This window comes from Mustelus asterias, chromosome 14 (assembly GCF_964213995.1).
Source record: "Mustelus asterias chromosome 14, sMusAst1.hap1.1, whole genome shotgun sequence".
Taxonomy (NCBI): domain Eukaryota; kingdom Metazoa; phylum Chordata; class Chondrichthyes; order Carcharhiniformes; family Triakidae; genus Mustelus; species Mustelus asterias.
This window is the reverse complement of record NC_135814.1, coordinates 51,777,173-51,802,753: the sequence shown is the minus strand read 5'-3', so window position 1 is coordinate 51,802,753 and position 25,581 is coordinate 51,777,173. Positions and strand designations below refer to the sequence as shown.

Genomic DNA, 25,581 nt, shown 5'->3' with positions numbered 1-25,581 from the left:
ATGTGCAGCCACAGAGGTCTGCACATACGCAATGGCACCCTCTGCTGCCACTGTAGGCTTTCTGGCAATTTAAGTCCCATCCCCTTCCCCTACAGGTGAGGATTGGTTTAGCCCATTTTTTCCTGCATTGGGTGCATAAAATTCTGGATTTGAATTTACCCAAAAAATGGGTGAGAAACTCTCCCATTTTCCCACCCATCCTGCACTTCGATTTTTTAAAATAAGATTCCCCTTCTGATCCTTGAATGGTTGAGGCACACATAAAAAGGTTGAACTGTAGATATTAGACCTGCTGGTATAACTGCAATTTGGGTGTTATTTCTTCACAGGTGCTTCTTGATCTCATCAGTGGTATGGGATCCACACTCAAAAGCTGCATTATCTGCACAGGCCGCCAGGATTCCTATTCCACACATTATCAATCCATAATTTCACTCCATCCTCATCCATTCAACCTCTGTCATGAACATGCACAACAACTCCTGCAGGGAAGCTTGATTTCCAGCACGGTTTTACATTTGAAAAAGACCATTGCCTTTATTTTTGTTCCGTCAGCCATGCACACTCATGCTATTGTGAATCTTGTCTTCTTATGTCCTGTGCTTTTCACTAGCACTTTTTTATGAGTCTTTCCACTCCACAGTTGGGTTGCTGGGCAAATCGAAATTCATGGTGTTTCAAGCATGTTGCCGATGGGGTCTAATGGGAACTTGTGCTTTTTCCGCTGTCTGATGATGAATCACTGGAAACTGGTCATTTTGACATTGAAGTATTTTGTAGTCTCTGAGCGATCTTGGTCTTTTGCCGCAATACTTTTAGTTCAAAAACCAGATCCACCAACTAACTGTTGCTTTGGAATCTTTGCACTCAGGGTTTGATTTGGCCCCCTTAGGTGCATTAATACACATTACATTTCTGGTGATGATGTAACCTTGCTGACAATTTTCCAGGATCCATTCCAATACATGCCTCTCAAGATCAGGCCAGTGGCCAGATTCCTTCTTCCATTCTCACACCAGATTCTCATTAACACTGAATTCCCTTGCTGAAGCACAGTTACTTTACGAGTTAGCAAATGTTACAACTTTTAGCTTGAAACCAGCTTCATTTTTCATTTGTTTTGTTGGAAGATTAATTTTTCTTCTTTGTTCTAGAGGTGATCATGCTTGGAATGTTTGGGCCATGAAGGCCCGCTGTTTCCTTGTAACAATTAATGAGCCTCTGCGTGTGGTGAGCAGTGGGAACTTTGTGTCCAAAAATAGCAGCTAAAGTACAAATGAGCAAAAATATAATGGGAACAGAATTGGGGGAGAGGTAATTATGATGCGATTAGGCAAGAATTAGGGGGCATAAGATGGGAACAGAAACTGTCAGGGAAAGGCACTGATGAAAAGTGGAACTTTTTCAAGGAACAAATACTGGGTGTCCTTGATAGGTATGTCCCTGTCAGGCAGGGAGGAAATGGCCGAGTGAGGGAACCGTGGTTCACAAAAGAGGTGGAATGTCTTGTGAAAAGGAAGAGGGAAGCTTATGTAGGGATGAGGAAACAAGGTTCAGATGGCTCGACTGAGGGTTACAAGTTAGCAAGGAACGAGCTGAAAAAGGGGCTGAGGAGAGCTAGGAGGGGACATGAGAAGTCCTTGGCGGGTCGGATCAAGGAAAACCCCAAGGCTTTTTACTCTTATGTGAGGAATAAAAGAATGACCAGGGTGAGGTTAGGGCCGGTCAAGGACAGTGGTGGGAACTTGTGTATGGAATCAGTAGAGATAGGCGAGGTGATGAATGAATACTTTTCTTCAGTGTTCACCAAGGAGAGGGGCCATGTTTTTGAGGAAGAGAAGGTGTTACAGGCTAATAGGCTGGAGGAAATAGATGTTCGGAGGGAGGATGTATTGGCAGTTTTGAATAAACTGAAGGTCGATAAGTCCCCTGGGCCTGATGAAATGTATCCTAGGATTCTTTGGGAGGCGAGGGATGAGATTGCAGAGCCTTTGGCTTTGATCTTTGGGTCCTCGCTGTCCACGGGGATGGTGCCAGAGGACTGGAGAGTGGCAAATGTTGTTCCTCTGTTTAAGAAAGGGAATAGAAATGACCCTGGTAATTATAGACCGGTTAGTCTGACTTCGGTGGTTGGTAAATTGATGGAAAAGGTCCTTAGGGATGGGATTTACGACCATTTAGAAAGATGCGGATTAATCCGGGATAGTCAGCACGGATTTGTGAAGGGCAAATCGTGCCTCACAAATTTGATAGAATTTTTTGAGGAGGTAACTAGGTGTGTTGATGAAGGTAGGGCGGTTGATGTCATATACATGGATTTTAGTAAGGCGTTTGATAAGGTCCCCCATGGTCGGCTTATGATGAAAGTAAGGAGGTGTGGGATAGAGGGAAAGTTGGCCGATTGGATAGGTAACTGGCTGTCTGATCGAAGACAGAGGGTGGTGGTGGATGGAAAATTTTCGGACTGGAGGCAGGTTGCTAGCGGAGTGCCGCAGGGATTGGTGCTTGGTCCTCTGCTCTTTGTGATTTTTATTAATGACTTAGAGGAGGGGGCTGAAGGATGGATCAGTAAATTTGCTGATGACACCAAGATTGGTGGAGTAGTGGATGAGGTGGAGGGGTGTTGTAGGCTGCAAAGAGACATAGATAGGATGCAAAGCTGGGCTGAAAAATGGCAAATGGAGTTTAACCCTGATAAATGTGAGGTGATTCATTTTGGTAGGACTAATTTAAATGTGGATTACAGGGTCAAAGGTAGGGTTCTGATGACTGTGGAGGAACAGAGAGATCTTGGGGTCCATATCCACAGATCTCTAAAGGTTGCCACTCAAGTGGATAGAGCTGTGAAGAAGGCATATAGTGTGTTAGCTTTTATTAACAGGGGGTTGGAGTTTAAGAGCCGTGGGGTTATGCTGCAACTGTACAGGACCTTGGTGAGACCGCATTTGGAATATTGCGTGCAGTTCTGGTCACCTCACTATAAGAAGGATGTGGAAGCGCTGGAAAGAGTGCAGAGGAGATTTACCAGGATGCTGCCTGGTTTGGAGTGTCGGTCTTATGAGGAAAGGTTGAGGGAGCTGGGGCTGTTCTCTCTGGAGCGGAGGAGATTGAGGGGAGACTTAATAGAGGTTTATAAAATGATGAAGGGGATAGATCGAGTGAACGTTCAAAGACTATTTCCTCGGGTGGATGGAGCTATTACGAGGGGGCATAACTATAGGGTTCATGGTGGGAGATATAGGAAGGATATCAGAGGTAGGTTCTTCACGCAGAGAGTGGTTGGGGTGTGGAATGGACTGCCTGCAGTGATAGTGGAGTCAGACACTTTAGGAACATTTAAGCGGTTATTGGATAGGCACATGGAGCACACCAGGATGGTAGGGAGTGGGATAGCTTGATCTTGGTTTCAGATGAAGGTCGGCACAACATCGTGGGCCGAAGGGCCTGTTCTGTGCTGTACTGTTCTATGTAGAATGGGAAACCCCAGACTGGGTGGGCAGGTTTAAAGTTGTGCCCAAAGTTTTGGATTTAATTTCAATATGGATTTGAATTTAAATAATAATTATGTTCTGTCACCAGGAAGACAGTGCTAACTCATTTCTGCTTAGATTTTCATGACCCGTGAAAAAAATCATCTCACCTTAAGACAAGAAGTAAAACGTCTGTGTTTAGACTACTCTCACTGGAGTGCTGACTCACAAACTGTTTAGCCCAGTGTTTACCCCAGTCCAACGCCGGCATCTCCACATCATCACAAACTGTTGCCAGTTTTAATATTCCAAGTATTTAGATCCCAATTTATCTCTTGATTGTGGTATAGATGCTTTGTATTAGAACACTAGAAATGCTGCAACAAAGTCAGACGTTTAATGAAACTGATCTGTTGCAGTTTGTGACTGTAGTAGGGCGACTTGAATTCGGAGCTCCTCTTTTCGGCTTTCTCCCTAAATCCCAGTTATTCTCCTAACCCACTGTGCAGCTCCCACGACAATTCTCATTCCTGCGCCCTCCCAAATCTGTCAATTGTACCTTTTAGTGCACCTGGTGAGCAACTGGAACTCAAACTCCACCAGCACACTGCTTGAAACTCTAAACTCTTCTTCACACCAGTCATCCTTCACCCATCCGCATTACAGTGTTCATTATTAGTTTCATCATTGGATGTTTTTATGTCCAAAATTAAAGCTATCTGTTCACCTGCTTCACTTGCTTCCACTTCATCCAATAATTTCTGCCACTTGCCAACCCTCCTGTCTTATTCCTGATTATGCTGCTCTCCCACCTTTATATACTTCATTGTTTCTCATCTGTCATCTCACAGTCTCTTACTAAGCTTAATTAACCCATTAACCACCAACCTCTTTCACCCCCCCCCCCCCCCCCACCCTCCCCCTCACCCCCAACCTCAACCCCAACCCTTTTCTCCCTCCTGCTCTGTACTCACCTATTTCCCTTCTGGACAAAAATACTTTCTGGAACACATTTCTATATGCGAGAGTTGCTATAGATAAGTAAATTCTTGGTTCATATGTGAATCTATCCGAACTTAATAAGCATATCAATTCTAATTAACAATTTGCTTCCAAGTTCTTCATCGGGGATGAGTATTATACTATCCAAAGTAAAGTTTATTTATTAGTCACAAGTAAGGCTTACATTAACACTGCAATGAAGTTACTGCGAAATTCCCCTAGTCGCCACACTCCAGTGCCTGTTCAGGTCAGTGCACCTAATCAGCACGTCTTTCAGACTGTGGGGGGAAACCGGAGCACCCGGAGGAAACCCATACAGACATGGGGAGAATGATCAAACTCCACACAGACAGTGACCCAAGCCAGGAATCGAACCAAGGTCCCTGGCACTGTGAGGCAGCAGTGCTAACCACTGTGCCACCGTGCCACCCAACATCCACTTTGCTTATAATAAGCATAACATTTGACTCCCTTGAAGTAATATCGCTGGTAATGGAATGTTTGTGTAATTTAACACCACTGTTCTTGCTTCATGCAGACTGGATTATCAAACACGGTTTTAAGTTCTCCATGTCTAATGAGTTAATATTGAATTGTTTTGCTACACATTTCATTGCAGGGTACGGTGGGATTTGAAAACCAAATTAACAAGTGCTTGGACCTGGCAATGTACCTCTACAACAAAATTAAAAAGAGGGATGGATATCAAATGGTATTTGAGGCAGAAGTAAGTGTTGTGATTTTAATTTGCTCTCCTCCCATTCCTCCTTTTTTATTTGTAGGCTGTCATTAGCTGCTTTCTCCTCCCCACATTCATTAATGCAACGATAAGCTTTTGTCCCCCACACTCTCTGTGGCTTCTCTTTCAGCCACTTGGCCCTTGCCTTCTGTAACTCTCTCCCTGAATCTTTCCATTTTCAAAAGAGGCTCTTCCCTTTGACTGGACTTTCACATCTCGTAGCCTCCCCAATGCCTGTGTTTCAGTGGTCAACCCACAGAACCTCTTCAGAGGAATGTGACGTGGTACTGCATATTTATTGGTTGAGAAAGAACTTAACTCCAGTTTAATAGTGCTGTCACAATTTTATGCCCTATGTGTTTATACTGACACCTTCATGGCCTTGGAAATAAATATTCATGTAAGGATGTTTTTCAGTTTATCATTCTCCATTTCTCTTGCAGCCGGAGCACACCAATGTTTGCTTCTGGTACATTCCACCGAGTTTCCGAAATATGCCTGATTGTGAAGAGAGAAAGGAAAAACTTGGCAAGGTAAAATTCTGAAAGTTTTGTAAAATTGTAAGGCTTGATGGGTAAAAAGCAATTGTTTTCGCAATAGATTTTTAAAATAGACACTTCTAATGATCACAAATAATACGTCTATTTGTTACCAGGCAGGAGCTTTGTTTGTTTTTTTTTCCCTTCAGGGCTCAATGCATCCTAAGTACTTGATTTTGTTCCTAACCACAATGTTAATAAATGTTGCCATTAGAAAATGATGTGGAGGTGCTGGCATTGGACTGGGGTGGGCACAGTAAGAAGTCTCACAACACCAGGTTAAAGTCCAATGGGTTTATTTGGAATCACAAGCTTTCAGAACACTGCTCCTTCATCAGGTGAGTGCTCACCTGATGAAGGAGCAGCGTACCAAAAGTTTGTGATTCCAAATAAACCTGTTGGACTTTAACCTGGTGTTGTGAGACTTCTAACTGTGCCATTAGAAAAGAGGAAGTGAAACCTCCTGTCTCTTGTGTATTTGATCCAACCTGTTAACCAAAGGCTAGTTAAAGATACTGGAGGGTTAATTGGAATGACCACAAAGCCTTTCAATGCACTTGAGCTTTCCAGGAAGGCTCAGGGACCTAACCAAAAGGCAGTGTTAAAAGAATGGAGCTGAGTGAACAGGTCTGGTGGAATGAGGAGGTTCTTGAGGCTTACTGGATTGTATCAACAATGAACTGTCTGATCTGCTCTGGAGCTGTCAATCAGAACAGTTCAAAGTGGTCAGGCTGCACCTGCTGCTCATTCCGGCTGCAAAAGGGAATCTCCCTCATGAAACTGACATCTCCTGTCAGTCAGAGGACTTCAAAGGGGTCTTCTTACACCTGGGGCTTCTGAGAGAGGGAAAGGGCAATCCCTTCTGCAGAATGGAGTGCTGCCGTGATTTTGAAGGCTTTCAGGCGTCCAGGGGACATAGATATTAAAGTAACTAGGACACTTCAAAGGTTTCAAAGTATGCTGGCAAGAATGAAGATTTTGAACTCAAGGCTGCCTGTGATCACCCATGCTAAGAGTGATCTCCATTTTTCTCAAGGCTAGAAGGGGCAATCCAGCCACAAGACCCCCCACCCCAGGGAGAGTCCTGAGATCAACCCCTTCCCCACAGCCCAAGCCAACCCAGGTCCCTTTGGGGACCCTCCCTCTGCTGCTTGGCAGTGGCAGAAGGGCACATGGGCAAAGTGTTTACCTCCTTACCCCCTCCCCCGGTGCCAGTGCCAGGGTGCCAGAGCGCAGTGCCAGGTTGGCATTGCCAAGAGGTAGGGCCTGAGGGGACCCCATCTCTGAGTGTCTCTCTTGGGGCAGAGGTCGGTCACTCTCATGCCTGCATGATGTGGTGGGGGTTTGCTGAGGGGTTGGGGGTGCTCCCTTTGTCAGCATAGGGTCACCATGTCTGTAGTGGGGAGGGGGGGGGTTGCTATCACTGAATGCTGAGATTGGGGGGCTGTTTAAAAAGGGTGCCCTGATCTCTGTGAAGCCCGGTCACCAGCGTGTTTTAAATACTAAAGCTGGGTGAATTCCACCTGACAGTCGCCGCTCGCGCCAGTGGGAAACACTCCGGTAAGTGGGAACACTTAGAATGCAAATGGGAGAATTGCGCCAAGGATCTGATGCATTAATCTCATTACTCTGTACTCAGTTTACAGCAGCAGTGATTGAGGTCAGATATATGTACATTGATTTTAAGTTAACATTAAAAGCATATATAGCCTTATCTTCAAATAAAGAGCCCACATTAACACTTTACCGGTCCATGTTCTATGGTTGGTTTGTTTATATTGAATAGGAGAGTGGCACGGTGGCACAGGAGTTACCACTGCTGCCTCACATTGCCAGGGACCTGGGTTTGATTCTGGCCTTGGGGACTGTCTGTGTGGATTTTGCGCGTTCACCCCCACATCTGCATGGGTTTCCTCCAGGTGCTCCGGTTTCCTCCCATAGTTCAAAGATGTGTAGGTTATGGGGATTTAGCCACGGGGGTGGTGGGCCTGGGGACGATGTTCTTTTGGAGAGTCGATGCAGACTCGATGGGCTGAATGGCTTCCTCGGCACTGTAGGGATTCTATGTAAGTGGGATTAATTAATTAGCTCTACCAAAGTGCCAAAGATGGGCTCCATTTGTGCTGTATCTTTCAATGATCCAATGCTGGTGGCAGGAGTGCTGAAAGAGTGAGGTTTATTTTCTACTGGGATCGGGGGGGGGGGAAGTGCTCAGAAATGTTACGATAATGGTCGGCACTTTCTAACATTTTTAGGTAACTGTAATTGGCCCTTTCAATCCAAAAGGAATGTATCATGGAAGGGTTAGAAATCTTTCAAATTTGAAAATGAAAGAAGTTAGTATGGATTTTGATGTCAAAATAAATGGATTATCATTAGCCATTAAAATAACTGATAGCGAATGTCACAGGAAATTATTGGCAACAGTTATGTTTATTGCTCTTTTGAATCTATCAGAAGGGTTGTTTTTTTCTCTACATGAAATAAAACAAACAGAATTAAACACTTAAACGGCTTAAAATCAGTAAAGTTCTCAAAAAGTAGCTGCAGGAACAGTCACAGAATGATGGATTTTCTGCTCTCAGTTGTGTTTGATTAATTGCCTCTAGTCTCAGGGCAGCTATTACACGCTTATTAGCTATTAACATTAATCCTCATATTTCCCCATGGATGTTGTCTGCTTTAATATAGCTGGCATGGGATCTTTTGCCAGTTTCTCCATGGTAACAAAGGGTCTTTAACCATGTGTAGAAGCAAACAGAAAAACAGCTGTTACCGGACATAACAAGGCACTGCAGTTCCCGCACAGGCAAATCAAAAACCCACAACTCAGAATGCAGCAGTCCTCAGTGGCAAAATCATAGATCCAAAAACCTCAGTATAATTTGTTTAAATTAAATAAAGCTGATCATCCTTGCTACCACATTCTTCAGGAAGAATTTTAACAATTAATTAATTAACAATTGCACAATGTTCAACGTCATTCATGACTCCTCAGATTCTGAAGCAGTACATGTTCAAATGCAACAAAATCTGGACAATATCCAGGCTTGGGCTGACAAGTGGCAAGTAACATTCACACCACACAAATGCCAGGCAATGACCATCACCAATAAGAGACACTCTAAACACCGCCCCTTGACATTCAATGGCGTTATCATTGCTGAATCCCCCACTGTCAACATCCTTAGGATTCCCATTGACCAGAAACTCAACTGGACTCACCACATAAACACTGGCTACAAGAGCAGGTCAGAGGCTAGGAATACTGTGGCGAGTAACTTACCTCTTGACCCTTCAAAGCCTGTCCACCATCTATAAGGCACAAGTCAGGAATGTGATGGAATATTCCCCACTTGCCTGGATGGGTGCAGCTCAACAACACTCAAGAAGCTTGACACCATCCAGGACAAAGGAACCCGCTTAATCGGCACCACATCTACAAACATTCAATCCCACCACCACTGACGCTCAGTAGCAGCAGTGTGTACCATCTACAAGATGCACTGCAGCAACTCACCAAAGATCCTTATTCAGCACCTTCCAAACCCATGACAACTTCCATCTAGAAGGACAAGGGCAGCAGATACATGGAAACACCACCACCTGCAAATTCCCGTCCAAGCCACTCACCATCCTGACTTGGAAATATATCACCGTTCCTTCGCAGCCGCTGGGTCAAAATCCTGGAATTTCCTCCCTAACAGCATTATGGGTCAACCCACAGAACATGGACCGCAGTGACTCAAGACGGCAGCTCACCACCACCTTCTCAAAGGCAACTAAGAATGGGCAAAAAATGCTGGCCAGCCAGTGACACCCATGTCCCACAAATGAATTTTAAAAATCTCCAGGGTGGGCAGAGGATAGAATAAACCCATTAGAATGGGAATCCCAACCCCATGAGCTTGCCCACTTCTGGTTTGTTTTTGAGAGGTGCGGGGGGGGGGGGGGGGGGGGGGGGACGGTGGAGGGGAGGATATGCTCTTGAGGAGCAGGTGAGCCTGAGTCCCCTTGTAATCTGACCCCTCTGTGATCTGACTCCCCCACAGTCAGACCCTGGTCTGTGATCTGAGTCTTCTCCCGCGATCCAGCTCTCCCATAATCTGATTGTCCTGTGATCTTGTGTCCCCCTCCCTGACCCCAACCCGCCCTCAGAACTGACACATACAATCTGATGCCCCTCCCCCCCACCATCCCCATCACCAAGATCTAACTCTCTCATGAGTTGACTCTTCTGCAATCTTTCTCCCATGATGTGACCCCCTGCAATAAGACTCCCGCTCTGATCTGACCCCCTGCAATAAGACTCCTGCTCTGATCTGATCCCCTGCATTAAGACTCCCGCTCTGATCTGACCCTTTGCAATAAGACTCCCGCTCTGATCTGACCCCCTGCAATAAGATTCCTGCTCTGATCTGACCCCCTGCAATAAGACTCCCAGCGACGTGACCCTCTGTGATCCAATCGCCCCCTGTGATTTGACCCTCCCCGTGATCCAATCCTCACAATCCCTCAACCCTCAGAATCCAATATTCCCATTGTTGGTTGCCAATATTCTCATGATTTCTCTCCCCATCTCTCCTTCCTCCCCTGTCCTCAGCTGCAGCTTTCTGTTACTAACCCTCCTGTTCACAGCTTGCTGGTCTCTCAATCAGAATAAAAAGGATTTTTCCCATTTCCAGCTTTCCCTGCCACTTAATGTCAGCCCTTTCCTTTCCTCCCACTGCATATGCACTATCCTCTTTATTTGCAAACATAACTGTTTCACCAGTTGAATTAATAGTAATCACACTGAACGAAACCTTCATATAAAACAACAGTCAGGCAAATGTTCCATTCAACTTATTTAAATCATCTTTGAGAGCAAGTTTTGAATTAAAACCCTGTAACAGTGATTCTCGCCAAACTATTAGCTCAAATAAAAACCTTTCTGCCTCTCATGCTTAGTCATCGAAGGGACTGGAAGATCTTGCCAACAGCCCATGATGCCCTGCCTCCTATCCTGGAAAATATACAGTGGAGGGGCCAGAAATAATACATTTGTGTAACATTGGGCGGGATTTTTCGTGTCACCCGCTGCGTGTTTCAGGGCAGCAGAGGCAGCCCTCCATTTACCGGTGGCGTGATCTTCTGGTCTCGCCATTGCCAATGGAGTTTCCCATTGAAGGCGCTCCGCACCACCGGGAAATCTGCGGCGTGGGTGTGCCATTGGCGGGATCGGAATATTCCACCAGCATGAACAGCCAGAAAATTCCGGCCCTTGGGTGGAATTTTCCGCCAGCGGGATTTTACGCTCCCACCAAAGTCAGTGGACTTTGAATAGCTTGCTGCATTTTCCAGCCCCACCTACTGTGTGATGGGGCCATGAGATAGAGCCATTGTGTTCCATATGATTACCAGCTCAATGATAGCGTGAATGGTTTGATTTTGTGGGGCAGAATAAGATTGAATAAATATGTTTCACCAGAGACAGAAAATATAGTTTGCATTTCATTCATGGAATTATTTGAAAGGTGAAATTAAAATCCAAACAAAATTGGTGACATTATTTGCGAATACAATGAAACAAATGTTTCCTTCCTCACTTTTATCTTTGTATCTTTTCATTCCTCTTTGGACTGATTTAGCAAATATTGGTTAATAGTCTTTTGTTCATGCCACTCTTGAATGATGTTGTTGACCATGAGAACTCTAAGAATCAATGTGTTCTCTTTTTTTGCATCAGATTGCCCCAAAAATCAAAGCACAAATGATGGAATGTGGCACTACAATGGTTGGTTATCAGCCTCAAGGAGATAAAGCGAACTTCTTCCGTATGGTCATCTCAAACCCAGCCGCTACAAAATCTGACATCGACTTCCTCATTGACGAGATCGAACGACTGGGGCAGGATTTGTAATAGGTTAAATTAGTTTGGTTTCCCAATGTTTTCTCCCCAAACTGGTTACAGTGTACAACAAATGTGTTTTGTTTAAAGATCTGTGCAGCACATTGCAGTACTGTCAGGCAATCTGTAAACCCATTCTTTAGCCAGTGAGTATTTATTAGAACTAATTATTTAAGAGATACAAAATCTAAATACATATTGTACTTACAAGTCAGCCTCAGCATGTATGTTCCTTTGAAAGAGCTCAGCAATCTCTGAACTGTGAGTACTGTGGACAATGTGCAGTGATTTTAACCCATAGAGGTAAATGTAACTCTATCATTGTAGACTTACTTAGACTGTGCAGAAACCTTTCTCGTAGCTACACTGTGTATTGGTGCTTTTTGTCACATTGTAAAATTATGGAGTGTGAGCACCACATTTTATTCTAGGTACATTGCCCCCTTAGTTGTGATTCTGGGGTAAGAGTTGCATAATTACTGTAACAGATATAACTAAATGTCTTTCTAGAAAAGTATTAATTTTGTGTAGATTGTGTATATTAATGTCAACTGATTTTTGTGAAAAGAAATAAATGTAATAGTTTTACAGTAACAGAACTGTTTAAAAATGTAGGTATATATCAAAATATTTGCTTATTTATATCCAGAAATTTACTGTCTTACAGAGTTGTCTAGTATTTTCTTCGATTTGTATGTACTGTATCTTTATTTATATAATATCAAAGGAGTTCTAAATGATGTTTATGGTATTTTAGTGTATATGTGAGCCAAAGAATACAGCAAAATAATAGTGGCAATAGTATTTCTATTTAGTCTGGACTATTATGCAGCCTTTAAAGTGACAAGTGAAATATATTGCTGCACCTATTGAACAGTATATAACTGAGAACCAAGACAATACATCAAAATTAAAGCAGCCGTCACTGGATTTTCCTGGAAGTTCAGATATGATAACTAGATATATTAACTACATACAGTTAGTCTGTTTCGCGTAGAGATTTTTTAGGACAAAAGTCCAAATGCAGGAAACATGCTTGCGGTTGTAGTTCTACAAAGACCTACAAAAAAAGTACCCAGGGGGGAAAAAAAAGGATATTGCAGCATTATAAAACCTTGTCCTTAATCTGAGTTTTGTGAGTTGGATGGAACCAGCAGCATCTGTTGTAGTTGAGCCCAATTTTAGCATTTTACTGAGCTCAAAAGTTTGGATTTGTACAAATAGAGTGTAATTCAGGCTATTATTTCCAAAGGAGTTGAGCCAAGCTTTTGATTTGTGGTGTTCTGTTCAACAACAGCAAACTTGGCCATTTCAATCTGGATGTAAAATTTGATTGGGCTCGGGCTGGTTTGGTTCAATCCATACCTGAGAGCTGAACTGGAACTGGTTTACTTGTCCCTAAGAGCAAACATTTTGAATTCAAAAGCTGATACATGTGTTTTTTGAAACAGTGTTATCTGTATACGATGAATCTTCTACCGACCTGTGGTGTAGAATAAAAAAATAAAGTGGGAAAACATTGTCAGATATTGCCACAGCAGATGCGGTGTTTTATTACGTTCTACAGTACAAACATTATTGCCAAAATGGTCTACATTTTTCAGAGATGTTTAGTTTTTTTGCAACGGTCTCTGTTATTCGAGAATTTAATTTGTTGTTTTGCTTTCGCAATCACGGAAGATGAAAAGAAAGTCGAAATACTTTTTGTACCCTCAAATTGATGGAAGCACACTGAGGTGGCAATTGTAAACCTGTTTTCAAATACTGACACTATCAATTTCAGCCCAGACATTTGGAGTGTCAAGTTAGCTTTATAATGGCATATTCGGAGAATTTACCTTAAAGGAAAAATGTCATGCTTTAATAGTTTTGTGTTCACAGCAACCTGTTTTTAAGGTTTGATTTCAGTACAGCATAAAGAATATTCTATAAAACAATATTCTATAAATTGTGTATTTCAAATATCTTGGAACTAAAACTGTAACCACGTTATAGTATACAATATTGTATACAATATTAATATCACTATGCCTCAAGCTGTGTCCCAATTCTGACATCAATGCTGTGTTCTAAAACTTTTAAAATACATTTTTATCTTTCTAAATCACTTTTCTTGTGCCACCTATAAAATGTTTCTGCACAGCTGATATAAATGAGAATCTGTACTGAACTATGGAGCATTTCCTAATTCAGAGTACTTATTCTTGTACTCTGATGCTGAAATGCTTATCTAGCGCTTCAAAAAGGTTAAACAGTTCTATAGAACTTTTGCATTTAAAACATGAAGCATCTCATTTGGGGCTGAGACTTATGTGTGTTAAGCAAGTATTCCCCTTAGCATCTTATTTTAGATCCGATTACCATAAAATCATTTTTAATTGATAAATGCAGCAGGCTGCACAGTTCATGAGTCATCTTTGACCTGAATGAAACTGGAAAAACAGTGTTTTGTTTTAATTTTTCAAGATTACTATGACAAACCAATTATTTGTAACGATCGTAAAAAATAGAGGGAATGTTATGGGTGAATTTGTTGTAGATTAGGGTAATCGGCAGGGAAGTCAGAAAATCTGACTTGACATTGTCCATCTGCAGGGCAACATGGGTATCAGTGAGTGACTGCATACAATGAAGTCAGAGGGAGAATTAGGCGGGAGGGGGTGTGAACGAAGAAGAAGCAGGCGGGGGTGAAGATGGAGTAGTCAGGAAGGAGGTGAAGGGGGTTGCAAAGGGAGGGGATGGAGATGTGGAAGCATAAGGAGGAACAAGGGAAGTATGAAGGAAGGAGTAAAGGAGAGGAGGGAAGAGGAGGAAAGGAGCTAAGGAACTGAAGATCAGAAGAGGATGGGAGAAGTAAGGGAAGGGGTTGTGTTTTGTGTTAGGGCCCTGGACCAGAATCACAAATTACATTAGGAAGCCAGACTAGACCTCAACAGTTTTTTATTTTGCATAAATGTAAGGATAGGATGCTCAATAAATTCAATAAAAATCTGGAATTAAAAGTCTAATGATGACCATGAAACCATTATCAATTGTCATAGAAATCCATCTGGTGTGCCAATGTCCTTCCTGCTGTCCTTACCTGGTCTGGCCTACATGTGACTCCAGATCCACAGCAATGCAGTTGACTCTTAAATGCTTTCTGAAATGGCCTAGCAAGCCATTTGGTTCAAGGGCAATTAGTAATGGGCAATAAATGTTGACCCAGCCAGCGACGCCCACATCCCCTGAATGAATTAATAAAATGTTTTAACTTGGAGGAAGATTAGCTTACTTTTTATAAGGTAATCATTTGCTGTCACATTAACTTCTGCTACAGTACTTTTTGAAACCTCAGACCTCTCAATGTGTGGAATCTTGTGCTGTCCCCTGTAGTGAGTTCAGTAGTGGGGCAGTTAATTGGACAGGAAGATTGGGGGATAGGGACCCCGGCACCTTCCCGCTTCTATCCCAATTAAGCCCATGGTGTGAAGGCCCATGGATAGCCTTTCCATCCTGCTGCCAATTAAGGCCCTTAAGTAGGCAATTAATGTCCACTTAAGATCCTCACCCTGCTACTTCTTGTATTAATCTAGCAGAGGGCAGGGCACTCACCACCAGAAGGGCACAGCAACAAAACCTTGGTATGATTACTTGAGGGCTCTTGGGAGTCCCTCATTCATTGGGAATGGGGGTCGCTGGGAACTGCTGATGCCTCTCCCATGAACCCCCTCCCCTCCGCCATGTCTCATCTCTGGCCTGGGATCCAGGAATGATCCTAGGCCTTGATGCCTGTCATAAGACCATAAGAAATAGGATTGGTATAGGCTATTCGGCCCTCTCAAACCTGCTCCGCCATTCAATAGGGCCATGGCTGAGCCAACATTCACATCCACTTTCCTGCCCTTTCCCTTAATCCTTGATTTCCTTACTGATCAAAAATCTATCTATCTCAGCCTTAAATATACACAATGAGTCTGTCCCCACAGCACTCTGTGGCAAGGAGTTCCAAAGACTCTCACCCTTCTGAGAGAAGAGATTCTTTTTCATCTCAGTCTTAAGTTGATGCCCCTTTATTCTGAGTCTATGCTGTCTGGTCCTAAACATTGCCATGAGGGGAAACATCCTGCCAAGCTCCTTAAGAATCCTATATGTTTCAATGAGATCATCTTTCATTCTTCTACATTCCAATGAGTAGACTCCCAGCCTGTTTAACCTTTCCTGATAAGACAATCCCTCCATACTGGGGATCATCCTAGTGAACCTTCTCTAAACTCCCTCCAATGAAATAATATCTTTCCTTAAATAAGGGAGCCAAAACTGCTCACAGTACTCCAAATGTGGTCTCACCAGTATATTGTACAGTTGCAGCAAGATTCCCCTACTCTGATACCCCAATAAGGGCCAACATTTCATTAAACTTCCTGATTACCTGCTGCACCTGTGTGCTAGCTTTTTGTGAATTGTGCACACAAAGTCCCTTTGCTCGCAGCTCTCTGCAGTTTTTCTCAATTCAAATAATATTCTGTTCTTTTGTTCTCCCTTCCAAAATGAACAACTTCACATTTTCCCACATTATACGCCATTTGCCAACTTTTTGCCCATGTACTTAACCTATCAAATATCTCTTTGTAAATTGTATCCCACTCGCAACTTGCCTTTCCACCTATTTTTGTGTCGTCTGCAAATTGGCAGTAAGTCAGTGGCGAGGGTTCAATGGACAATGGAAACACAACAATGAGATCAGCAGTGGGTGTGATCGTGCCTCTGCCAGTGGAAGGAGTGTGTGCCGAGTTCCTGTTCCAACACAGTGTCAGGAGTTGCAATGTCTATGAATTATAAAGTAAAGCATTCACATGTACCATACAGTCGTCGTGTAACTTGCCAGCAGTAAAGCAGCATTCGACTAAGTGTTCCCAGGGGTGGCACAGTGGCTAGCATTGCTGCCTCACAGTGCCAGAGACCTGGGTACAATTCCCGTCTTGGGTCACTGTCTCTGTGGAGTTTGCACATTCTCCTCGTGTCTGCGTGGGTTTCCTCCCGGTGCTCCAGTTTCCTCCCACAGTCCAAGGATGTGCTGATTAGTTGCATTGGCCATGCTAAATTGCCCCTTACTGTACACGAACAGGCACCAGAGTGTGGTGACTAGGGGATTTTCACAATAACTTCATTGCAGTGTTAATATAAGCTGACTTGTGACTAATAAATAAACATTAACTTTACTTTACAACAGTGATTATACTTCATAGATTTACTGGCTATCAAGCACTTTAGGAATGTTATGAGGTTATGAAATGTACTATCTAGGTACAAGTTCTTTATTCCTGTTTCTTACATTTCTTGGAATGTTCAGTCACAAAATGTGTTGTGCTTGAAGACTTTCTTTTCCTCGATAACAGTTTTCAAATGTGAACATTTTTAAATGTACAAAACCTTCATCTTTGTTTATTTTCCATGTCCTAGTAATTAACATCATTTACTGGAGAACACAGAGGATGTTCACCATGTTACATATTTTCTGGATGAGTGTGAAATATCACAGATATCGACGCCTTTAAACAGGCCAAACTCCTGTTCCAGATCTCATTTAAAACTAAAATGATACAACGAAGCAACACTCACAGATAAAATATCTCTAAAAGGCTATTATTTGATAAGAAATAAACGGGAACCATAAATTAATATACCTTTTTTTGAAAGCCTTGTATTGGTTCGTTGGAATATAAAAGTTTCTTTGGATAAATTAGTCATCTTCCTTGGAATGCAGTGCACAATCTTTTATGATAAAAAGATACATGTCACTGAACCGGCAGTGTTTTTGCTAAATGTAGAATGTTTATCCTGTGGAACTTCTTTGATGAAAAGTCATCTTTTCTGATGTAGCCAAGCAAGTATGCGAACAGCTTATGTTCATGTCTTGGTAGAAGGTGGAATAATAGTTTGTAACTGCTGGCTGCACTATCACTGTAGCTTCATTTTTGACACATTACAGTAACTAGAAAATGTATTTGTCCCTGAGATATACTTCACTCATTCACATTTTAAACGTAAGGGCCTAAAGTCATTGAAGGAAATATTCTTTATCGGCTAATTCTTACAAACCTGGTTCATGCTGACTAAGTGTTACTGATCTATTCTTTTCTATTTTTAAAAAAACCCTCAATTTTAAACATAGTTACCTAAAACCATAAAAATCTATGCTCTGATGCTGGATTTTACCTTGAGGCCAGTTTGTAGCAGGTTAGCAACAGAATGGAAACTCACACTGCTTCAGAAATGTGGCCTTGGAAATCTTAACTGCCGGGTCATATCTAAATTACATTGTCAGACTTTCCACATATTCTGGGTGACAAGCGGCGGAATGCCGAGCTGCACGGTTGACCACTTTTGACCCCTCTGCTGTCTCTGAAATGTCATTGTGCATGTCCAACATCCAGTCCTCGATCAGCAGAAATTTCTTCCTATTAAGTAACGGGAAAGCTAAATCCAATATCTTTGGTTCCTATCACAAATTCCATTCCCTAGCCATCAACTCTTATCTCTCAGCCTGGCAACTGCCTGAGACTAAACCAGACTGTTCATAGCTTTGATATCACATCTGACTTTGCAGTGAACTCCTCACATCCGTGTCATCACTAAGGCTGCCTATTTCCACCTCTATAACATTGCCCGACTCTACCCCTGCTATCAGCTGACCTGCTGCTCAAACCCATCATTCACATTTTTATTACCTCTAGATTTGACTATTCGAACCCACTCCAGCCTGGCCTCCATAATCTACGTATAAAGTTGAAGTTGTCCAAAACTTTGCTGGTCCCAGGCTAACTAGTATCAAGTCCTGTTCATTCATTACTCCTGTGCTTACTGACCCACATTGCTTTCTGGTCAAGCAACTCCTCAATTTTAAAACTTTCATTGTCGTTTTCAAATCTCTCCACAGCCTCACCCTCCCTATCTCTGTAATCTCTTGTAGCCCTACACTCTTCCAAGATATCTAAACTCCTCCAATCCTGATCCCTTGACATCTGCAATTTTAATGATGGGCGTGCCTTCTGCAGTCAGGCCCTAGGCTCTGTGAATTCCTCCCTAAATCTCTCCTCCTCTCTACCTTGCTTTCCTTCTTTAAGGCACGTCTTGAAGGCCTCCACTTTGACCAAGATTTTGGTCATCTGCTCGGTATCATATTTTACTTCACAACTCTCCTGTGAAGCTCTTTGAGATATTTTATTATGTTACAGCTGCTATTTGAATACAAGTTGTTGTTGTCCTAAGTGGCAGAATCAGGTTCCATGGCTGCCCTATGGGGTTTCATGATCAGGATGGAGTGAGAGGTGAAACACTGCCAGTGGAAGCCTAATCTTTCTTTGTGAGCCCTTTGTGAGGCATCTCTGGCCCAAATTTACTTTGCTGCTGCAGATAACACTCAACAAGCTCTGCACCATCCAGGGCAGAGCAGTCAGCTGGTTTAGTGTTCAATGGTATATTTCATCTGTGTTCAATTATTCTAGTCTGGTACTGATCCTTCACATGTGCTTGATTGTTTAAGCCTGTGAGTAGAGTGAGTGGTCGGTATTTTATGACCTCGCTCAGGTGTTGCTCGTAAAATCCCACCCGAGGCCAACGGAGAATTCTATTCTGCGAGCCAAGCCCACCCGATTCTGGGGCGATAAAATTCCGGCAAGTGAGTTAAGTACTAACACCAAACAATAAATATTTCAATAAGTATCTGGGCTCTGAGCAAAGACCATGACCGGAACTTTCTCGTCCCACCCACCACGGGAATAATGGCGGGCGGGGGATCGGACCACGCAAAGGTCCGTTGACTTCGGGTGGGATTTTCTGGTTTTGGGGCGAGTGTGGCCGGAGAATCCCGCCCAATATTTGCGTTGAAAATCCTGTAATTTCTGAGGTAGTTTAATGTTCTGTAAATAAATTGTTTGGATTTATATCTAGATCTGAAATGTTCTGAGATAGAAACATAGAAACATAGAAAACTACAGCACAAAACAGGCCCTTCGGCCCCACAAGTTGTGCCGAACATAGCCCTACCTTTTAGGCCTACCTATAACCCTCCATCCTATTAAGTCCCATGTACTCATCCAGGAGTCTCTTAAAAGACCCTATTGAGTTTGCCTCCACCACCACTGACGGTAGCCGATTCCACTCGCCCACCACCCTCTGTGTGAAAAACTTCCCCCTAACATTTCCCCTGTACCTACCCCCCAGCACCTTAAACCTGTGTCCTCTCGTAGCAGCCATTTCCACCCTGGGAAAAAGCCTCTGAGAGTCCACCCGATCTATGCCTCTCAACATCTTATATACCTCTATTAGGTCTCCTCTCATCCTACGTCTCTCCAAGGAGAAAAGACCGAGCTCCCTCAGCCTATCCTCATAAGGCATGCCACCCAATCCAGGCTACATCCTTGTAAATCTCCTCTGCACCCTTTCAATCTTTTCCACATCCTTCCTGTAATGAGGTGACCAGAACTGAGCACAGTACTCCAAGTGGGGTCTGACGAGGGTCTTATATAGCTGCATCATTATCCCCGGACTCCTAAACTCAATCCCTCGATTAATAAAGGCCAGCACACCATACGCCTTCGTAAGCACCTCCTCCACCTGCGGGGCCAATTTTCGAGTCCTATGGACCCGGACCCCAAGGTCCTTCTGATCCTCTACAGTACTAAGAGTCTTTCCCTTTATATTGTACTTCTTCATCCCATTTGACCTGTCAAAATGGACCACTACGCATTTATCTGGGTTGAAGTCCATCTGCCACTTCTCCGCCCAGTCTTGCATCCTATCTATGTCCCTCTGTAACTTCTGACATCCCTCCAGACTATCCACAACCCCACCAACCTTCGTGTCATCGGCAAACTTACCAACCCATCCCTCCACTTCCTCATCCAGGTCATTTATGAAAATGACAAACAGCAAGGGTCCCAGAACAGATCCCTGGGGCACACCACTGGTGACCGACCTCCAATTAGAAAAAGACCCATCGATACCCACTCTCTGCCTCCTTTGGGCAAGCCAGTTCTTCTGGATAAATAAAATAAACACCAATCCGATGAATGCATAACAATTGGCACCCATCCATCACTTTAAACATTCACTCCTTCAGCCACCAGAACAACGGCAGCAACACGTACAATCTACAAGATACACTGCCTCAACTAACTAAGGCTCTTGTGACAGCACCTTACAAACCTGTGACCTCTACCACCTAGAAGGACAAGGGTAGCCGATGCATGAGAATAGCACCATCTGCAAGTTTCCTTTCAAACCACACTCTATTCTGACTTGGAACTATATTGCTGTTCCTTCGCTGTCACTGAATCAAATACCTGGAACAGCCCCATTTCTAACAGCAATGTGGATTTACCTACACTCAGTGGACTGCAGCAATTCAGGAAGGTGGCTCACCATCACCTTCTCAAGGTCAATTAAGGATGGGCAGTAAATGGGGGTGGCACAGTAGCACAGTGGTTAGCACTGCTGCCTCACAGTGCCAGGGACCCGGGTTCGATTTCCGATTTGGGTCACTGTCTGTGCAGAGTTTGCACGTTCTCCTCGTGTCTGGGTTTCCTCCCACAGTCTGAAAGACGTGCCGGTGAGGTGCATTGGCCATGCTAAATTCTCCCTCAGTGTACCCAAACAGGCGCTGGATTGTGGCGACTAGGGGATTTTCACAGTAACTTCATTGTAGTGTTAATGTAAGCCAACTTGTGACACCAATAAATAAACTTCAAACTTAAATGCTGGCCTCACCATTGACTCACACATCCCATGAACAAATGGAAAAAGCAAGTTTCCATTTACGGTGCAGGGTCATGATACTTTCAGAATTTGCTGCATCTGTTGAATAGGAATCTACTGGAGTTGGGCAAATCTCCTTGGTGCCTCCAGGATGGGTAAGTAATCTGGGTGATTTTAACAGCGTACCCACTCTGTTTCCAAAGGGAAGATAGGGTTAAAAGTTCCCTCTGAAATTCTTCTTGTCAGGTTTCCTTACTGCTGTCGCATCTCTCGTCACATGACAACCAGTCATTTTGACCCATTACGAGTGAGATCAGACAGACAGCAACGTGCACGGAATTGCAGACAGTTTTGAAGAGCACTATCAATTATATCAAGAGGTAGACTGAAACAATCTCGAATTCGGATAATTACGAACCATTTGTGTTTTGTTCGCGAGGTGTACAATCTCATTTTAAGAACTTAATTGTTGGTCCTGTAATGTACAAACTTGTTATTCATGGCGTACGTACATTTTGTGAAAAGCTTCACATTGCCAAAGTAGAAAGGTTATTCAGCTGGGCTGAATTTCTGCATGATTATATAGCTAATTTGGAAGCAGGTGGTTGAGGCATTGGAAATAATTGAAATACAATAAACCTTTCATCGACAGGCTGTGCTTCTCATACAAACCATCTGTGGTAATAATATAATGCTATCTATATTCGGCATGGCATTCTGGGTAGGTGACAATATAACTAAAATAAGATACTGTAGACATTTCAGTTCAATTTCATTCAGTATGATAGACCAATGCAAATGGAATTGTGCCAAATATATTCCTATTTCCATTTTTCTATCTGTTGCAAAATTAAGCGATTAGTCTTCCAGTTATTGTCGATTGATTTTAAAAACCATTCCGGTGCTGCAGTTTTCTGGTCACATCAATCATCATTAGGCCCCACAGGTTTATTTTATTTTATTTTTTTCTTGAATTTGTGTCAAAAAAATTGGGTGGAGCATTTGTCACCATGGTCTAAGACTAAACCGATGTTGGTGATGAATACGCTTCCAGTTTAGTTTAATGAATTTACAAAGTATAACGATAAACAGATTTGATTTGCACCATCAACTGCACTCTCAGAGCTGCCTTCCCCCAGGAAGCTTTGTATTGTGTCTGTAAATGGCAGTGTGTCATATTAGTGAATGATGGCGTGTTGTATGTTGATGCTGCTCATTGCAATGGAGAGAAGGTGAAGGGCCCACTGCACCAAGCAGAGTAATCAGCTGTCTATGTAACCATAATTGCAGTTTGCTAACTATTCTTCCCCAGTTTAAAGCCGTATCTGTGATTTATCATGTACTTCAGTAATCATAGGGCTGGAAATTTTGAATATGGTGGACTTAAGATCATAAGAAGTAGGAGCAGGAGTAGGCCATTCGGCCCATCAAACCTGCGCCATCATTCAATAAGATCATGGCTGCTCTGATTGTGGCCTTAACTACATTTTGTATGCCTAACTCCCATAACCCTTGACTCCCTTGTCGATCAAAAATGATCTAACTCTGCCTTGAGTACATTCAATGACGCAGCCTCCACTGCTCTCCGTGGAAGAGAATCCCAAAGTCTAACAGACCATTGAGAAAATAAACTCTTACTCATCTCCAGCTTAAATGGAAGGTCCTTTTTTTTAAACAGTGGCCCCTAGTTTCAGATTTCCCCACAAGAGGAAACATTGGGCGCGATTTACAAAAGGTTTCTAAGTGCTGAATGAGCGAGAAAATGGCAGTGAATAGCGCTGGTTTTTCGGTGAGCTGTGAGTCGCAATCTTACAGCACTTAATGCAATAAAAGACCCTCGATGCGATTCTCACCACCATGGACCCTCAGGGTGTTTGGCCTGCCTGAAATGGCTGCAGTTGTACACCGTTAACAACAGAGATCTGCATATAAGCGCTAACGATGGATACACTGGCAGTCACGCCAGGAAGATGGCACCTAGACAAACAGCCGCAAGATTCACAGAAGGAGAGCTAGGCCATCTGGCGAGGAGAGGTGGGACATTTTCTTCCCCCTGGGATGGGCAATGAGCCAGGGGTTGGGCCAGCAACGAAACCTGGGAGGTGGTGGCGGCGGCAATCAGTGCCCATGCGCTGGTATGGATGATCGGCCGCCACTCCCACAAGAAACTGAATGACCTCGTTCAGGCAGCAAGACTATCCATCCCGTCCTGGCATCAGTCGCACCTGTCGTGCCTGCCATGTCCATGTCGATCCACTCCCTGACACCCTGCGGCCTTCCAGCCATCAGGCTTTCAATCCCCCTTCTGTCCCCACAGAAGAAGAGTCATAACAGGAGGGGGAGCAAGAGAAAACAGGAGGTGGGGTCCCCGAGCTGCAAATCCTCACTCCCTTTGAGGAAAGAACCCTTGATCTGATGGGGGAAGAGGAGGACAGGACCGTGAGTGACAGCCAGGTCGGAGTGCGACCAGGAAGTGAGCATCTGCAAAACCTTCATTCATATGAGATATCTCAAGAAAGTGGCATACTGCCCAGACACTCGTCCCTCCCTTGCACTGAAACTTGTGCCCTTTAATGCAGGAGATGATGCCGATGCATCCAATCCATCTGCTGATCCCGCTGAGTCGCTCCACCACAGCTCAGAGGGAACCTGGGAGAAAGGGCATGAGGAAACCTCCAAGCCCAGCACCAGTCACTCAACACAGGCTTCCACAGCGCAATCCACCAGCACAGATCCTATCACCTCGGTGGGACAAGTTAGTGGTGAGGCTTCTGGGTCACTCTCTGGTGTGCACGACACAGCCGTTGATGTACATCGGGTGGGAGCTGCAACGTCCAAGGCCTCGGGCATGCAGAAGTCTGCCAAGGGCAAGGAATCAGGTGCCAGGTGCCAGGCCGCTGCGATTAGTTTACCCTAAGCTGCTGGAGATACAGCAGCAGAGCAGGGGAATGCCAGTGATTGTCAACAACGCTGCAAGAGCAGCAAGGCTGTTGGGAGGAGTCCCACAGACTGCAGGTGCAGGAATTATTCCCGGCATTGCGTGGTACCCAGACTAACACTGCAAGTGTGGCGTCCGCAGTGGAAAGTCTGGGTCAGGAAATGGTCACCATGGATGGCAGGGTCCAATGCATGACCGTGTCACATCGGGCCATGGGTGAGGGGCTCAGGAGTATTCTCGGGATACAGCGGGTCATGGTTGTGGCTTTTGAGAGCACAGCCTAGTCACAGTGAGCCTCCGCTGAGGGGCTGTAGAGCTTGGCCCAGTCTCAGAGGTCATCACCGAGGGCTCACACACTATAGGGCGAACGCAGTTGGGCCTCCAGGACTGGCAAGGCCAGGGGATGCTGGGGCTTCTAGAACTCAGTCTAGCTGCTCCACCGTCCCATAGAGTGACTCAGGGTTGATTGGCACCCCGAGGGAGGAGAAAGGGCTGTAGCTCGTGCCACCGCCCTCCACCTAGGAGACTCTGGTCATAAGGAGGCCTTCTGAATTCCCTGTTCCTGACACTGGTGCATTTCATGGACAGTGGGACGAACAGGGGTCACAGATATGTCCATGATCCCAGAAAGTCGGCCAGGGCCCTCCAGGTCCTGGCCCTCCAGGGGTCACCTGCCAAGGGCATCACAGGCCAAGGGGCGCGGAACACAGCTGACTGCCTCCACCTCCGATGGGGGAGCACCTAGGTGTAGCGGTAGGCCTTGTAAGATTAAGAGGTTGAAGGTCACCAAGAGGCATGAGTGAAGGACTGCGTTAGTTAGGTTTAGAAACATAGGCACTGAGAGCCATCTTCCAGAGAAGATGTTAAACTGGGGCCCTTTTGAAGAGTGGGGGTTGGCATTGCAGAAGATCCCCTGCCGTTATGTTGTAGAACAGTAGGAAAGCTATCACTGGTGGCCTGGCCAATATTTATCCCTCAATCAATATCACAAATAAAAGATTATATGGTCATTATCACATTGCTGTTTGTGGAAAGAAAAACTGACAGGAAAGGTCGTTACAAATTGTTGTACGTGGCCCACACATATTTATTGGAAATTAATCTCTCTTTGGCAAAGCCAGGATCAATCACATTTTATTCAGCCCAATGTTAATCATTTAATAACCCATATTTAACAGGAAAATAGCAGGTAATTAGAGCTATCGTTCAGGTTGTTTTTGATTAAAGCAGAAACTCTGGCTAAACATCAAGAATAATCTTGCTCA

General features: G+C 44.0%; 1 protein-coding gene across 1 annotated transcript in view; it reads left to right on the top strand.

The window, feature by feature from the left end:
• The window catches only part of gad1a (glutamate decarboxylase 1a), a 54,122-nt gene extending 40,552 nt beyond the window's left edge, over nucleotides 1-13,570 (top strand). The window contains exons 12-14 of the mRNA XM_078228363.1: nucleotides 5,092-5,199; nucleotides 5,655-5,744; nucleotides 11,479-13,570. Coding sequence (XP_078084489.1) covers nucleotides 5,092-5,199; nucleotides 5,655-5,744; nucleotides 11,479-11,652 — 372 coding nt within the window. The 3' untranslated portion in view covers nucleotides 11,653-13,570. The remainder of the gene's footprint in view (nucleotides 1-5,091; nucleotides 5,200-5,654; nucleotides 5,745-11,478) is intronic.
• The last annotated feature ends 12,011 nt before the right edge of the window (nucleotides 13,571-25,581 follow it).